The sequence below is a fragment of the Typopeltis vanoorti genome, chromosome 14 (assembly GCF_054136105.1).
Source record: "Typopeltis vanoorti isolate ZY-2024b chromosome 14, IOZ_Tvanoo_1.0, whole genome shotgun sequence".
NCBI classification, from domain to species: domain Eukaryota; kingdom Metazoa; phylum Arthropoda; class Arachnida; order Uropygi; family Thelyphonidae; genus Typopeltis; species Typopeltis vanoorti.
The window spans coordinates 37142781-37161683 of NC_143562.1; the positions used below are offsets into that span (position 1 = coordinate 37142781).

General features: G+C 32.9%; 1 protein-coding gene across 2 annotated transcripts in view; it reads right to left on the reverse strand.

Moving 5' to 3' along the window:
- Positions 1-18903, reverse strand: part of LOC150099370 (uncharacterized) — a 462639-nt gene that overhangs the window by 341085 nt on the left and 102651 nt on the right. For both annotated transcript variants that reach the window (XM_090403434.1, XM_090403433.1), the window contains exon 9: positions 4750-5822. In XM_090403434.1, coding sequence (XP_090259560.1) covers positions 4750-5822 — 1073 coding nt within the window. The remainder of the gene's footprint in view (positions 1-4749; positions 5823-18903) is intronic.

Here is an 18903-nt window from a genome sequence, read left to right on the forward strand (position 1 = left end):
TGCTTGCAGTAAGTGCCAGCCTGATTGGCTAAGTGGTTAGCATATGACTCTCCAGCCAAAAGGCTGTGGGTTTGGATCCTGCCATGGGCATGGATGTTTGTAATTGTCTGTGAAAATAGTAATGGTAGTAGTGGTGGGCAGTAGATAGCAGTGGTGTAGACGATGCATGATGTAGATGACGGTAGCTACAGTTTGATGTGGTTGGTGGATTGAGTGGTGGAGATGGAGAGTTGTAGAGTAGGTGCCCTCCCTTGATGAGTCCTTGGACTCCTTGGAGGTGTAACATAATAATAATAACCAGTCAATGGGATTATCACACATTCTTTCCATTTCTGTAAAATCTTTCCTGAGCTTTCTATGCAACACTCAAAACATTTTTGGTCTGTACCTTATATATTTCATACCTCCTCTCACTCTTATTCTCATAATATTCCTTCTGCATCATCTTCTTTGGATCTCTTGCTTACTAAGATTGCACATCCATTTTGCTCCAATCCTATTTGTTCTTCAAACTCTACAGACACATTCAGATATTGCAACATTTAAGCATCTATTAAAAGCTTCCCATGCACTGCTGATATCCTTCCCATTCAGTAACTAATACCATGGAACCAAAGATAGTATTTTCCTGAGTTGTAGTTCAGCATGTAACCTGTCCTGATTGAAACATTCATATAGTTGGCTACTTAACAGATAAGTACGCCATGATCAGTCACCAACTGGTGTCAAAACAGTCACATCCTTAACTGTAACACCTTTGGACACTATGATCAAATTTAACAATCTTTTTTTAGTTGCTTCTTTCACATGATGCTTTAGAAAGTTGTCTCACAATAGCTCAATAAATTCTCTTTTGTTTGTATCATGAGCTTTCTCTACTATTCAATCAATATTCGGATAATTTAAGTCACCTATAATAACTACTCATTTAGTACCCATCAGGATAATTTGATGATGCATTTCTTCATCCCCAAGAAATAAACTGCCAAGCCTATAGCAACATCCCATCATACATTTCATCCTGTTAGCCTCCACTTCACACCAGATAGCCTCAAGCTCACTGCTATATGAGGCATCGTTACCATTATTGCTTTCATGATTCTCTATTCTAACTGGACTCAAAGTCATCTGATATTAGTAGTAACCACCCCCCCTCTCCTCTGTCATTCCTAAAAATACTATACCCTTTATATGCAATTCCAGTTACTACATTTGACTCTGAAAACAATGTTTCACTAATGCATACAATTTTAGGCCACAACATATTCACCAAAGCAACAAACTCAACTTCTTGGTTTCTAATGCTCCTTGCATTTGTGTATAGACGTAACAAGTTATGTCAACAATCAAGAAGTTGAGTCAAACACTAAAAAAAAATTGTGTTTTGAATGGTAGTATCCAGAGTAGTAAAACTGTTCTGAACAGCTGAAGTTCTCAACATACCAGATCTCACTGTATTAGTGCAATTGGTCTGTGCAGATCTGAACTACACATATTAACTTTTTTTTTTATGCCACAAACATTTTTTCCCACATATGGGGTCATTTGCCAATAAATATCCTATAATATAACATTCTAGAAGTAGAAAATTTCTTGACATTTTATTGTTACTCTGGCTAAAGCTAGTTGAAATTACAAACAAAACAGCTAAGGCTGTAAAGTCAGTGAATTATGTTTGTGTAATGTTTTTCATCATGATGATGATGATGAACATTATATATACATTATATATGAACATTATACATGAAAAATTTACATCATTACTAACTTCCTGTCTACAATTTTCCTCCAAATCAGTCTGTTACCTGTCAAGATTCCAACATTATCAGATCTTATATTTCTATCTTCTAAGGCACTTTTTACTGTATCAATCCACCTATATATCTTGGTCTTCCTCTGGGTCTTTTTCCTACTAACCTGGCAGAGAACACTTGTTTTGCTAATCTTTCCTATCCCATTCTGTTTAAGTGATCATACCTCCTGAGATTAGCTCTGCTAACACATTCTTGTATGCTGACAATGTCAAGTTCTTTCCTAATATCCTCGTTTTTAATATGATATTGCCATTGATGCCATCTGTTCATGCCCCCTAATCTTTCTGGACTCTCATATCTGCTGTCTCTAGTCTTTGGTCAAGTGTTTTACTTCTGACCCAACTCTCAGATCCATAAGTTAAAATTGGTTAGAACACTGTATTGTATACAGCTAATTTAGTGTTTTGACTAATTTCTCTTTTATTCCATATAAATTTCTTCAGCTGACTTCTACCATACGAGCTTTGTTGATTCTGTTGTCTATTTCCATATTTAATTTACCATCTTCACTAAAAATTGTGCCTAAGTAGCTGAAATGTTTTACTTGTTCTATAGGTTCTCTATTCACAATACAGTTGATATTTTCAGTGCTTCTGCCTATTTTCATTGTCTTGGTACTGCTGACTTTCATACCATATCTATTACAACAGTTATTCAATTTAGTCAGGGAATCTTGCAGACTTCTAGCAGATTTATTTAGAAGTATAACCTGATTTGCATAAAGCAAAGAACTGAGATTAACATCTCCAATTTTGATATCAGGTTTAATACCACTTTCCTTCATAATGTGATCAATATAGATAATGAATAACAGAGGGGACAATGTACATCCTTGTCTGACACCAGATTTAACATTAAACCATCTTCCTGTACTTCCTTCAATTCTAACTGCTGACTTAGAGGATTAGTAGGACTGCAATATGGCAGTCCTACTAATCCTCTAGTACTGACTGTTAGACAGTACAGTATTTATTAAAGGGAAAAAATTATTAAAAATACATTAAGAATTCATCTTACATATATATATCCTGAAATGTTCCAAGAATTCATTATCCATTAGTGTCATTATCATAATCAACTGATAATTTTATCACTAAAATAAACTGAAATACTCTGTAAACACACAACATATAATCCTGGTTGGCCAAGATGTTAGCATATCCATCCTCCAATCAACAGGCTCCATATTTGAATCCTACAATGTTTGTGATTGTCTTTAGATGAGAGATGAATTTCAATGTCCAATGCAAAACCACCACACCACTTATTGGCAGCCTGAAGTCACTTCAAAGTTCCACATTTAGTATCTGGAGCAGGGTTTATTATGTAAAAAAAATAAATAAATAATAATAATAATAAATATATGTATAAATTAATTAAAACAGAAAAAAATCCATAGCCTGCTCATGGTACTAATGTACTATAGATATAGATCCATTAACAGTTCTAGTTCCAAACTAACTATGATCAAAGATGTTGAACCACAGTTGTTCAAGAAACATGGCAACGCTCTTCTCCTTTCCTCTTCCATACACAAAGTGCTGATGTATTATAGGTTTTGTGACCTTATGTGTGCGACTCAGATTTATATATATATAAAAGTCTTAAACAAAGTAAAATACAAAAAACAGCAAATAACTTTAAACAGCAGAATAAAAGTGAACTGCATGTATGCTATTACATTTATTTATAACTTCTGCATTTATACTTAGTTAAGACTGATTAATTGTTTGAATCATCATCAAATTCCTGATAGGTAAGTGTGTACAGGATACTATGATGGTACTAAAAGAAAAGTTTACATTATTAACTTGCTAGCTACAATTTTCTTCCAAACAGTCTATTATCTGCCAGACTCCAATATTGTCAGATCTTATACTGGAGTCTTCTAAGCACTCCTTATTGCATTCACCTACATCTTGGTCTTACTATGGGTCTTTTTCCCTTGTCATCAAACACCTACTTCATTTATCTTTCCTTTCCCATTCTGTTTAAGTGACCATACCACCTGAGATTAGGAGATTAGCTCTGCTCATACATTCCTGAATGCCAACAATGTCAAGATCCTTTCTAATATCATCATTTTTAATATGATTCTGCCATTGATGCCATCTGTTCACTCCTCTAATTTTTTCAGAACTCATATCTGTAGTCTTCAGTCTTTGATCAATTGTTTTACTTCTAGCCCAGGTCTCAGATCCATAAGTTAAAACTAGTTCAGTAATTGACCATGCCAGCTTTGCTAATTCTATTGTCTATGTACATAGGTAGTTTGCCATCTTCACTTTAAATTGTGTCTCAATAGCTGAAATGTTTTAATTGTCCAAAAGATTAACCATTCAGAATGTAGAAAGTGTTCTATGTTCCTGCTTATTTTCACAGTTTTTGTATTTTTACTGCTAATTTTCATGCCACATTTGCTTGAAATGTTTTTCAATTTAATTTAATCCAGAAAGTTCTTGGTAGTTCTCTATTGACAAAATGTTGGAAATAGACTATCATAGTTAATTAAAAAATGCAAATCATATCTGTGAAGATGATTTATTTACAGTTATGTTTCATTATTGTTAATATACACTTTTTTTTTAAATTAATTATTTACTAAGCATTTCCTTTTCATTTTCCTCTGATAAAATTCTGAATAGGTATTCACTCATGAAATACTTAAAAGTTTTATTTTTGGAAAATAGTACTGTAAATCAAAATGAAAGACTGTAGCTTAGGTTCGCACTATAATGGAGACATGATTATGTTCACTTATAACAATAATTTATGCATTTCAAATAAATATACTTAAAATTTATTTCATTACATGAAATCATAAAATTCATTGGATGATAGTACGTATAACAAGGTGTATTTTAATTATTAATGACTAATTGTGAAAATATTTAAAACATAACAATACTATATAATTCTGAAATGTGACACTTACCTCATAATCAGTGCCTGCTTTTTCATATTTCTCTTCAATATGCTTCTTTCCTAATTGTGGATTATTACTGTTATCTTCAAGTTCTATTTCTGAATTGCTGCTATCCCAGTCACTGTCAGTTAACTCCTGAGGTTCATTTACGGGTAGTATTTCACTGTTCATTATTGAAGGTGCATTTTGTTTCCTCGCTTCTGCAGTTAAACCACTCTGATTAATATTTAAAACTAAGGTGCTGTGAACTGCATCCTTGGATTCATTTTCTGCTGATGAATCTACATTCTCGTTTACATTATTTAAGCTGCTTACTCGTTTAATATTAGGTGAGGAGTCAATGGGATCTGTTGATTTTCTTCTACTGGGATCTGGATATGCAGATTTAATATGCAAGTCTTCATCACTTTTATGTGTGTCTTTAGTTATTACTGAAGGAATATAAGTAGGAGCATATTCTTCATCTGATTCAGAAGATGAAACCCTCTTAAATAACCAATCACTCTCATCATTTAATTTTGAAAGTTTAAGATCAGTATTCTTGCTAATATTTAATTGATCTGCTACTTTCTCTTCTTCCTTGGGAAGATCTTGCTTTGTTATCATATTTTCTTTATTAGACTGATGATTTGAGAACATAGAGGATGCATTTTCTCCAGTTTTTCTATTTTTTGGAAAATCATCAGTAAATGAACTATCATCATCCCAATCCCACACATTTTTATCAGATAAATTATCTTTCTCATTTAAGTTTTTGAGAGGAATTTCTGCAACCTTGGTTGTTTTTGGACTGTTATATGGAGAAGAATGAATAAGTTCTTGTTTTTTTGATAGCTCTTTAACAAAATGATCTTCATTATCATCCTCACTGTCCCACTGCAAGTCACTTCCACATTTAGCAGGTTCTGAATGTGAAGATCTACGATCTTGCATAGAATTATAAGGACGAGATGCATTAATATCAGACTTTGAAATCAATTTTGAATTTTTACCATCTGTGGAATGTTTTTTTTGAGGAGATTTATCAGTTTCTTCTGAAACTGATTTATCACTATCAGAGCAATTAGTTGGCATCATATTTTCTGAAAATAAAAATACATTAAAAACCATTTAATATCAAAGCTAATAAAATCAGAATTAATATCTTTTATAAGAATTTAGGAAATAAAAGACATCCTAAAAACTGAAACCAATGACTGATGCATATTCTCTCCAGTGCTTTCTCACTCAGGAAATCATAAATGATTGCAAAGCATTAAAACTGTTTGTAAGATTTTAAAAAAAAACGACTAGACAAGACTAGGAATAATCAAGCAGTCCTTCCATAAAACCAACAATGTGTAGAATATATTTACAGATATTCTATTCTGCCAACATACAGGAAAATTCTGAAAATTTTCTTTATTGTGCATTAAAAGGAAATGGAAAAGTTTAACCAGAAGATGGATCTAGAGTTCATTTTAGAAATTATGGACTTTACAACTGTGTTATAAATAACTGTTTTAATTTTCCCGACGTTTTGACCTTCAAGGTCATCATCTGGAGTATATACAAATATACAAGGACAAGCTGAGTTATATTTCACACAGTAAGTTAAAGAAACAATGATTTGATCACCGGTTATTCTACTGGCATGACCTCCAGTGGGAAAAAAAAAAAAAAAAAAAAAAAAAAAAAAAAAAAAAAAAAATACAGATAAAATTAAAAATTAATTAATTATTTAGAAACTACATCAAAGTTAAATTCTATTTAAGATAACATGAGAGAAACGTTCTTTCATATAGATAGTTTTCTTACATAGTTTGTTTACATCATACCAAAACATGGTACGAATGCAAATTTAAGGAAGCCTGTGAGATTCTTATTAACCACCCCAATCTGAATATTCCTATTTTTATATGTCCTATTTTTAACATGACAATTGTTATATTAGATTTAGGATTCTGGATTATCTATAGTCCTGTTTATAGTTAACTCTTAGGGAGAAAGGTTCCGTGGGTAGAATATGTGCCTTCCATATGCTTGGTATTTTTAGACCATCATTATTGTTCAGATTGGGGTGGTTAATAAGAATCTCAGGCTTCCTTAAATTTGCATTCATACCATGTTTTGGTGTGATGTAAACAACTGGTGCTTTTTCAGTCAATTCGATGTAAAGTGTTCAGGGCATGATCAGAAAGGCCAGTTTCACCATAGTTATTATATTTAATGTGTCGTTTATGTTCCTTTTGTCTGATAGGAATTGTGCGTCCTGTTTCCCCTATATATAGGTAGATTACAGGTGCAATAAATACGGTATACTCCAGGGTGGGCCATAGGAGGGAGTGGGTCTTTGGATGAGTTCAGTAAGCTGTGTATACGTGCTGGCCAATATATACACAAAGTCCTGCGACTACCCAACACAAAAACTAGGTATCATTAATACTCTAAAAAACAGGGCTTTGAAGATCTACTCCAATGAACAAGCACTGAAAGACGAATTTAAAGTTATCAGCAATACTTTTCTAAAAAATAGTTACAGTCAAAACACTATTAACAAAATTCTCTAAAGGACCTCAATAAAAAATAAAGATAAGCCAGACTACAATAAAATTATAACCATTCCTTACATTAAAGGGACATCAGATAAAATAAACAGAATACTACAGAAATACAACCTCAAAGCCACCTTTAAACCTCCTGCAAAATTAAAAAGCTTACTGAACTCATCCGAAGACCCACCGCTCCACTGGCCTACCCTGGAGTATACCATATTTATTGCACCTGTAAACCATATATAGGGGAAATAGGATGCACGATTCCTATCAGACAAAAGGAACATAACTGACACATTAAATATAATAACTATGGTGAAGCTGGCCTTTCTGATCATGCCCTGAACACTTTACATAGAATTGACTGGAAAAGCACCAGTTGTTTACATCACACCAAAACATGGTATGAATGCAAATTTAAGGAAGCCTGTGAGATTCTTATTAACCACCCCAATCTGAACAATAATGATGGTCTAAAAATACCAAGCATATGGAAGCACATATTCTACCCACAGAACCTTTCTCCCTAAGAGTTAACTATAAACAGGACTGTAGATAATCCAGAATCCTAAATCTAATATAACAATTGTCATGTTAAAAATAGGACATCATTGTTACTGTAAGAAAACTATCTATATGAAAGAACGTTTCTCTCATGTTATCTTAAATAGAATTTAGCTTTGATGTAGTTTCTAAATAATTAATTAATTTTTAATTTTATCTGTATTTTTTTTCACTAGAGGTCATGCCAGTAAAATAACCGGTGATCAAATCATTGTTTCTTTAGCTTACTGTGTGAAATGTAACTCAGCATGTCCTTGTATGTATATACTCTATGAGTATGTATATACTCCAGATGATGACTTTAATATGAAGTTCGAAATGTCGGGAAATTTAAAATAGTTATTTATAACACAGTTGTAAAGTCCATAATTTCTAAAATGAATGCTGATCGCCATGCAACACTAAAAGAATGGATCTAGAGTTTTTGGATACCTGGATAATTCATCTGTGTGCAGAATGTTACTAATTAACCTGTTGCTAATAATTAAATTTAAAAAATGTTGAAAAATTGTAAGCAATGCTATTAAGATAATTAATAAAATCTGATCCCTGTCTTGTGGAATATGAGCTATACAATACAATTTTAAGAATTCACAAAATGCATAAATCCATGATCATGGACAAAATTTTTTCTATTAACTTAAAAGCAATGGTATCAATAATCTGAAGAAGATATAAGTAAGTACACCTTCATTATAAGAAAGAAATTCATGGAAGTGGAGACTCTGCTAAACCAAGATTGTTTAACATTATTTAACATTATTGACAAATCTTGAACATTACTGCAATACAACTAACCTAGTAGGACAAGGGTTAGTGGCACATGCAGGATATTCCTAAGGGAAAATGTGTGCACATTTTTGGAATATCAGGTCAGAAGAATAAAGAATGGACTTACTATACATCTACAGATTGCGAGACCCTTCGACACTTCTGCACATGTCAGAAGGAGAATCCAGTCCAATGATAGGATAATCAGTCCGTCTTGTGGGATGAGTTATTTATTATTACACATCGGAAAATTAACTTTTCTTTTATGAACACTGCAGTTTTTAAAGTGGTAACTATTTTGCTTGTATAACAGTTGGAAAATTTTACGTATAAAGCACGTGATTTCACGTGGTGACCCAGTTTTATGAATTTTGGGTGTACAATACTGATATTTTTTGACCAATTGAAGGTCCTTAGGAAAAAATGCATGGAGAAGATTGTTTTAAAGTACAGAGGTAGAAAGTATGAAAGAGGAAGAGGAAAACAAGTGTTGGTCCAATGTATTATTTGGAGGCGAAAACAGTGAATGAATATAGACCAGCAGCTGCTTGTGTGTTTATGAGTCTGAAGGAAAGTGCAGAAACAGTCTTAGCAAATTCAGAAGAACAGCACCCATGAAAATATTTGTAGAAGAGGAAGAAAGCAGAAACAGTACATCTATAAGAAAGTGGAATGAATCAGTAAAAAGAAGGAATCACTAATTAACCAAATCACACTCTTCTGGATAGCATCATCAATTTTAGGGAGGTTTTTCATGCTATCATGTACGTGAAAACATTATTCTAAGGTAGGGCGGATTTTGGATTTGTACAGTATTAGGAGTTGCACAGATAAGAAATAATGTCTTGAGCATAATGGAAAAGTGCACTTTCTTTTTTTTTGATGAACCGGAAGCTGTGGATGTGATGCGCATGTCATGGAGAAGGGAGATGCGGTGAATTACAGACAAATTAATATCTCTGCATAGCTACCAAGGTACTTGAAAGGCTGGTTAGGGATCGTATGCAAAAGTGGGTAAACAACATTAGTTTACTCACTAAGTTTTTGTTAAAGGTAGGTCTTGCTTTAGCAATTTGTTCATGTTCTGTAATAGCACGACAGTAGCATTGGATAAGGGGAACGAATATACCATGGTGCTTCTGGATTTTACCAAGCTGACAAAATTCCATATTGGAGGTTGTTATATAAACTCAAGGGGATAAGCAGACAAAATAAATCTGTGACATGAACTGGAGAGTGGCTGACTGACTGAGCATCACCATACATCAGAAAGTGATGTATGGTGATGCTGAATCTTCGAGGAGTAGAATGATCACTGGTGATGTTGTTTAACATGTATATTAATGATATTGGAGAGGGTATTGAGGATGATATTCAGTTATATGCTGATGATGTTAAGTTAAGGAGAGTGATAAGGAATGTAAATGATACAGAATCGTTAATATTAATGAATTTATCCTGTCGGCTGCGCCATTGTTAATATTAATGAATATTAACAATGGCACATATTATAGGATAATTCATACAATATTAACAATGGCGCAGTCGACGACAGGATAACTGGTTATGACTAAACTATTTTAGAATCCAAAAGGCAAATCTTGACTCAAATCAAAAAAAAAAATGGCTACAGAAAATAGTAATATTAGTAGTAAAGTTCCTTCAGTTAATGATGAAGAATTTTTTAGGTTAATAAATCCAACCTTAGTAATACCTTCTTTCTCAGGTGATAGTAGTGAAAGCATAGAAACATTTTTTAGGTATGCAGAAAAAATTAAAGATTTAGGAAATTGGTCAGATTTTCACTTGTTAATTATACTTCGTAATAAATTGTTGGGAAAAGCCAAAACATTTTTAAATACATCTCCTTTACTACGAGATACTGACAATTATGCAACCTTTAAAAGTTTGCTAATATCAGAATTTTCAAATGTAAGAGAATTAGGGCCTAACATTTGGAAGATTCAACAGTGTATCCAAGGTAATAAGGAATCTGTTTCTGAATATTATCATAGATTGTGGACCATTGCTCATGGATTTAATATTTCATCTGAAGAGAAATCCTCTTTAGAATGGTTGCTCTTTAATCAATTTAGGCTTGGCCTCAAGGATAATTTAAAAGAAACAGCGTATAAGAAAAAAGTTAGAAACCTTGAACAATGTTTTGAGCTTGTTAAAGAAAAGGAAGAAAGATTAAGAGATATTTTTCATTCCTCAAGCAATAAGCAAGTAAATTCTTTTCAACATAATCAAACTCATTCTTCTAGCATTGTGGGTACAGATAAAATGAGAGAAGAAAAGCTTCAAAAGGGTAAAGCTGAAAATAAAAAGAAAAAGTCTAAGGAAACTTCTGTGAATTTTACTAAAGATATTCCAGAATCTGATTCCAGGGTAAAATTACATGATTTGGAAAAATATGAGGAACTGAAAACATTTCTGAGTGAAGAAATAGAAAGACAACAGAGACCCATAGTACAAGGACAGGAACTTCTGTTTAAGATGATGTCGGATTTAACAATATCGAAAAATCTTACAGATAATCAATCTTTTTCTTGTAAATCTGATGACATTGATAGGAATAAAGCATCTCATAGAAGATACATTCCAAAATGTTTTAGATGCAATAAACAGGGTCATTTTGCTAAAGATTGTTATGTTAGAGATAGATCTTGTTTTCAAAATAAGAAATCAGAGAATAAAAGTAAATCTGGAATTAGTTATTATTCCAATATTATACTGGCAAGGACAGAAATGTCAAACTATTCACTAAACATGGGTAAAGCCAAAGACAGCTCTAACCATAAAAGAAAGTTTGATGTAGCATTAGCTCCTTATGCTAATGAAAGTAATCCTTTGACAGTTTTACAAGGATTTATTGAAGATGTACCTTGTGATATCTTACTTGACACAGGTGCACACATTTCACTCATTTCTTATAGCTTATTTAACAAAATTAAATCTCTAATTCCAAATGATATTTCAGTTTTAAGCAATCCAATTAAGTTAAAAGGAATATTTGAATCTGAAATTTCAGCTTATAAGCAAATCAATGTCTTTATTTCAATTCCTTGCTTTCCATTAAAAGTTTCTCATTCATTAATTGTTCTTCCAGAATCTTCAAATCCAAATGTACAAATAATATTTGGAATTGATTTTCTGAAACGTCATGGGTTTGTGTGTAATTTTGTTGATAATACAGTATCATTGTGTGGAGTAGAATGCTGTTTGGATAGGAAATCAGGTGACAGTGGAAAATTAGAGCAGTCGCCTGAAGTTTTTTTAGATACTAATGATAATGATCAAGTATTTAATATTGAAACTCTAAAGAATAAGGATCCTAGTATACAAATTTGGGAAAAGGATAAGATTATCCAAGCTCAGAAGGATGATCTCATACTAAAAACTATTTATGAGGCAGTATTGAAAGAGGAAACTCAACTAGATACATTTTTGAATCTGGATAACTTGTATTTAGATAAAGATGGGTTACTCTTATCTAGACAAATGGAAGATGGAAAGTTGAAGGTGAAAATATTGGCACCAACTGAAATGATTCCTTGGATTATGTATACTTTCCATGATTCTGACTTAGCAGGACACCAAGGGTTTTCTAGAACTTTGGAAAGAATAAAGGATCGTTACATCTGGAAAGGTATGAAGAGTGATATACTCACGTATGTCAAATCATGCCATAAGTGCCAAATAAGATCCCCTTTTAGAGGAAAAGCTCCTTTACAACCATTTCCAATTCCAACTAGACCATTTCAAGCTGTTGCTATTGATGTAGTAGGTCCTCTACCAATTACTAAAAAAGGAAATAGGTATATTCTAGTAATCATAGATATGCTAACTAGATTTCCTGAAGCAGTATCAATGAAAGACCAATCTGCAAAAACTATTGCAAGAAAGTTTTTGAATATGATAGTTTGTAGATATGGAACTCCTCAGACCTTACTTTCAGATCAAGGAGCAAATTTCACATCTGAACTATTATTACAGTTATGTAAATTGCTTAATGTTAAGAAGATTTTTACAACACCTTATCATCCGCAATGTAATGGTATGTGTGAAAGACTAAATAGAAACATAAAACAAATACTTTCAAAGTTGGCAAACACCAAAATAAATGATTGGGATACACATATCTCTCAAACATTATTTGCATGTAGGTCTGCTTTTCATTCTGCTATCAAGGAAAAACCATCTTTTGCATTATATGGTTTTGACCCAGTTTTTCCTAATGAACTTGTTTCAGTTATTCCAAATACAGGATACAGTGATATAAATGAATATTTAGAATTAGTAATAGATAAGTTTTCCACTACTCATAGACTAGTAGGTGAGATAAGTAAATTAAGTGCTCAGAAAACTAGACAATATATAAATCGTTTTAGAAAATATAAATCTTTTGTACCAGGTGATTTGGTATTGTTAGATGATAAATCTAGTATTAAAAGAGTTGGGAAATTAGGAAAGAAAGCCTTAGGTCCATTTAGAATTTTAGACAATTTTTCTCCTGTGAATTTTAGAATTCAAGATGTCAATAATCCTAGTAAAATTTTAAATGTACACTCTGATAGATTAAAAAGGTACTTTTTGGGAAATAAAAATTTAGTTACTTTAGGTGATAATATGAATAAAATATTGAAGGATGAATGTAGTTTTCCTAATACTAATTGTGAATCTTATTCAAAGTTAAATGATAGAAAAGGGAATAGATCTAATATTCATAATTCAAATATGCAACGAAAGAAAAAATTAAATTTTGGTAAAATGAACCAAAATACAAGAAATTTTAGAAATCCTAAGACACATGTTTCAGATGATGTACAATGTAGGAAAAATGATAATCAAATTGATTCTAACATTGATGAAAGTATAGCGGAATTTCATAGGTTGATAAATATAGGATTAAATAAGAAAAGGGAAGTTAAAGATACCTCAAATTTAGTTAGTAAGGATAAGGAATCCCAGAAACTTATAGAATCACAAAAACCTGTAGAAACTGATTCTGATAGTGATGATTCTATAGATTTAGGACATCATTCAAGTAGTTTAAATGAAGTGTTTGAAAGGTATAAAAATGAAATTTTTAAGTATACTAATTTGGAAGAAGAAAGTTCAGAATTATCTCTAGTGTCAGATGATTCTGAAACTAGTGATTCAGAAGATATACATAATGATTAGATAATTAGATTAGAACTTAAAATATAACGATCTAGAAATAAATATTAAAATTTTGTTTAGACGTAGGTTAAATATAAAAAATTTTTTTTAAAAAAAATTTTTTTCACAGAAAAATGAAACTGATGTAAAAATAATCATATTAAAAATTCTGAATATTTTTACGTATTAATTTTGCTTGTTAGTTTTTGTTTTCATACACGCAGTGTCTGCACTTGTGATGTGCTCGTTATGAAAATATTATGTTAGAAGTAATATGTAAAGAAGTAAAAATATTGAAGTACTTACTTAATTGATTATTTGTATTATTTATAAGAAAGTTTGTTGTATATTTAAATGTTGAATTTTGTGTTTGTGAAAGACTTTCTTCAGCGCTGGTGGATACAGCGAGTCAGCCATATTATTACAATACGTAGTTTCTGACGTTGTTGAAGTGCGCATGCTCCCGGAGTGAACTTGATGTTTGATTGACGGCTGACAAGAAAAGCGTTGCGTATCCAAGTTACAGTGGTAAACAAGAGAGCGTTCGGAAAGTTTTTAGAACACTGGCCGAGGAATATTCAAGTTGGAAGGAACTTGATTTTTTTTGTGTGCAGCAGTTAAAAGGAAATTTCATATTGTATTCCGAAAAAGGAATAGTGGAAATAATATGTTTCAAGAAGGAATAAGTAAAGAAAAGGGAATCTTGAAACTAAGTTTTTATAAACTGGCCAAGATATATTCAAGCAGGAAGGAACTTGAATTTTTTGTGTGCGGCAGTCAAAAGGAAATTTCATATTGTATTCCGAAAAAGGAATAGTGGAAATAATATGTTTCAAGAAGGAATAAGTAAAGAAAAGGGAAATCTTGAAACTAAGTTTTTATAAACTGGCCAAGATATATTCAAGTAGGAAGGAACTTGATTTTTTTGTGTGCGGCAGTTAAAAGGAAATTTCATATTGTATTCCGAAAAAGGAATAGTGGAAATAATATGTTTCAAGAAGGAATAAGTAAAGAATAAAAAGGAAATCTTGAAACTAAGTTTTTATAAACTGGCCAAGATATATTCAAGTAGGATGGAACTTGATTTTGTTTTGTGTGAGGCAGTAAAAAAGAATTTTAAAGGGATCCTAAAAAAATGAAGTACAGAACCTTGTAACTTCTGGAAAGAGCCTTAACAGAAAGAGAAAAAGACTATGAACATTTTTTTTTGTGATTGTGAAAGAAAAAGAGTTTAGTCTTAAGAGTAAGTTTATATTTTTTAAATAAGGCCTTGGATCCATATAATCTGTAATTGTAGTTATGTAATTTTACTAGAAGTGTATATATGTTGTTTTAAGTTTTATTAAATGTGTTTATTTTGTACTTGGTATTGAGTCAATGATTAGTTGGATTCTGAAAGAGTGAGTTAAAGTCATTGCACCAATTGGAGTGAACTCTTTGTGCAAATATAATAACATATAGGGACACTCGGAGTCAAAAATAAAAATAATTGTTAGTAAATGAAATATTATTTATAATACACATTATAAATAACAATGGCGCACGCAGCCTATAGGATAATTCATTAAATATTAACACCTGCAGGCTGATTTGAACAGATTGATTATATGGGAAAATAAATCAATGAATTCCATGTTGCCAAATGTAATATTATAATATTATGCATCCTGGACATAGGAGATTACAGGCAGAGTATTATTTAGGTGGGAGATGAATTTCATTACCCAGGTATGAGACCACCACCACCTCACTTATTGGAGGTCTGAATTAACTTGAAAAAGAAAAGTTCCATGCTTGGTCTCCACAGAAAGATTTTTGGACTAAGAAAAAATAAATAAATACAGGTAGTCGTCGACTTACGATCTATGCCCTTTACAACTGATTGACTTACGACTGCTACTGAATCTCAGATTTTTCTACTACACTCACACGCCCTATCCGTGTAGTCCCCATAGCCTAACGAGAACAGTTGTGTGTGTAGCATCAGCCCACTGCCCAGTAACGTGTGTTTTGCACGATTTATGCATCTCGATCGCTGTTTGCATACATATTACATTCACTATTTTTGGTTCAGTTATAATTTGTGTTACAATTAGCATTTTTTTAAAACCCCTAAACATGTCAACCAAGAGGAAAGTGCCTTTGTCTACTCCTAGACCTGTCCAGAAAGCAAGAAAGGCCATTGATTTAGACACAAAATTGAAAGTGATCACGCAGCATGAAGAAGGAAAGAAGGTGAACACAATCGCACGTGATTTTAAGTTATCTCATTCTACAGTGTCGACGATTTTGAAAGACAAAGAAAGGATTCGTGAAGTTGTTCAAGGTTCGGCACCCATGCGAGCAACAGTGATAACGAAACAACATACAGGGCCCATCCATGAAATGAAAAAATTATTGTTTCTTTGGATGGAAGATCAGATACAGATGCAAACACATTTAAGCCTTCTTGCAGTGCAGTCGAAGGCTAGAAGTCTCTTTCAGATGCTGAGGGAACGCGCCAGAAAAGATTACACTCAGACATTTATAGCAAGTACAGGATGGTTCAAAAGAAGATTCAACCGTCATAGGATTCGAGTCACTGGAGAATCAGCAAGTGCAGATGTGGAAGGAGCTCAAGAGTTTGTTAAAAGTCTCGATGAAATAATTACGGAAGAGGGTATCAACCAGAGCAGCTTTTCAATGTGGATGAGACTGGATTGTTGTGGAAAAGGATGCCAGAATGCACTTACCTCCACCAAGAAGCCAAAAGCATGGCTGGTTTTAAGCCACTTAAAAATAGGCTGACTTTGCTCCTTGGCAGGAACATCGCAGGTTTTAAACTGAAGCCTTTTTTAATTTATCATTCTGAAAATCCCCGTGCGTTCAAGAATGTAAACAAGCACACTCTGCCTGTATACTTCCGTTCAAACCGAAAATGACTCAAACATTGTTTGAAGACTGGTTTCTAAATTGTTTTGTACCTCAAGTTCGTGAATATTGCTTCAAGAAAGAAATTCCTTTCAAAATTGTATTAATCTTAGATAATGCACCTGGCTATCCACCTCATCTAGACCACCTCCATCCAGATGTAAAAGTTTTTTATTTGCTGCAAAATACAACTCCACTCATTCAGCCTATGGACCAAGGTCCATAGGCTGAATGAGTGGAACCGACCCAGAACTATCTTCGTGAGAGTTTTGGAAACAGTAGGATATTTATAAATGCATCAAAAATATTGCGGCCACGTGGGAGGCTGTGACAAAGAAATGCATGAATGGAATCTGGAAAAACTGTGTCCAGAGTTTTGTTAATGATGAATTCGATAGTGAACATGAACTTGAAATGGTTATGGAAAATATTGTAACACTGGCAAATGAACTTTCTTTAGACATTGAAGTGGAAGATGTTGAGGAGCTGCTAGAGCAAGAATCGGGAGAACTTACGAATAAGGAACTTATCGCTTTGGAAGAAGAAAGAATGGCTGAAGAAGAAAGAATGGAAAAAGAGAAAAATGAAGATGAGGAAGAACCAGAAAGAAAATTCACCACTAGAGGGTTATCTGAAGGTTTTTCTCTACTAAAATAAACTTCTTACACATTTTGAGGAAATATACCCAAACATCGAACGATTTGCAGGGATTGAACGAATGGTACAAGATGCTTTTTGGCCATAGCGTGAAATTTATGAGCAGAAAAGGAAACAAACAATTCAGACAAAAATTAACATGTTTATGAGAAAAACAACTCCCACTACATCAAGTGGCGGCATTGATGACCCGCAGCCAAGCACGAGTCAGTAAAATATTTCTTATCTATTTTCTACATATGTTTTGTTAAGTTCTTTAAGATAAAATATTTTTTAGGTTTTATACAGTATTTGATATCTTTTTCATAATATTTTTTATTTTTGTAAATAGTAAACCAATTGTGTTGTACACAGTGTCTGATTTACCTAAATTGGTCCGATTACATCCAGATCGCTTTACGACCGGAACCTAACATGGTCATAAGTCGACGACTACCTGTATACAAAAATTATATAAAATTAAATTTAAAAAAAACTTTCCTTGCCCACCCATGGTACTAATGCAATATAGGATTCCAAAATTACCTTTTGTGGGTAGGAGCTACATAAAAAATAAAATTAAAAATAAATAAATAAATGATAACAGAAATTTGATAGAAGTAGTCAATGAAGTTAAAGAATTTGAGGACAGTAAGTGAAAGTTTAGGAGTTACACTGCTTAGAGAATTAAGTTATCACATCAGATAGCAGCAATATTTGATAATAGCAGCAGAGATAAATTGTATTTCTAGAGTAAGAAGGATAGAGGATGTGAAATTAGGCGATGACCAATGCATATGACACTAGAGCTGTTTTAATTATCACTTTATTGGAGTATTTTGGAGAAACAGCTTCGATTCCTAGAGCAAGATGTGTTGAAAGATTAGAAGTAAATGAAGTGGATGTGTTTAGAACATCTTGCCACAGATTGTCGAATGTCCGCATATCTGTTCTTAAATGGAGCCAATTTCCTTTAATTTTTGTGTGAAAATTAAAATATCGTATAAATAGATAACAAAAGAGACTACTCAAGAGAACACTAACTTGTGTTCTCTTTAACAGTGTTGGTTAAGAATAAGGAAGTTATTGTCTCACTTTACAAGGGGTTTGTGTGCAGATATGGTCAACTGGATTCCAAGGAGGGTGGGGGGGGGGGAGACAGCAGAAAAGATTCAGTGGCTACTAACATGATTAGTGGCCTATGAAATTGTGCACATTGAGGGAATATGGTCTTCAAAGTTTGAGGAACAGAAAGAGAAGTGGAGGTATGACTTACACATACAAGTTAGTAAAGGACTCATAATATACACACAAGTGAGATTTTGCACTTATGGATGGTGGAAGTAGAACTCAAGATCATCCCTGGAAATTGGCTAGGAGTTGTTAGGAATCATGTAAAGTCTAGGTTCTTCTTATGGCATGTGGTGGGCATACAGAATGGGCTACCACTGATGTGGTGTGTGTGTCTTCAATAAATATGTTCAAGGAGAGATATGATAGCTATTTAAGTCTGTGTGTGAAAACAGCCCTTCCCTCAATAAGTCCTTGGATGCATTCATAATCATAATTCCAAATAACCCAG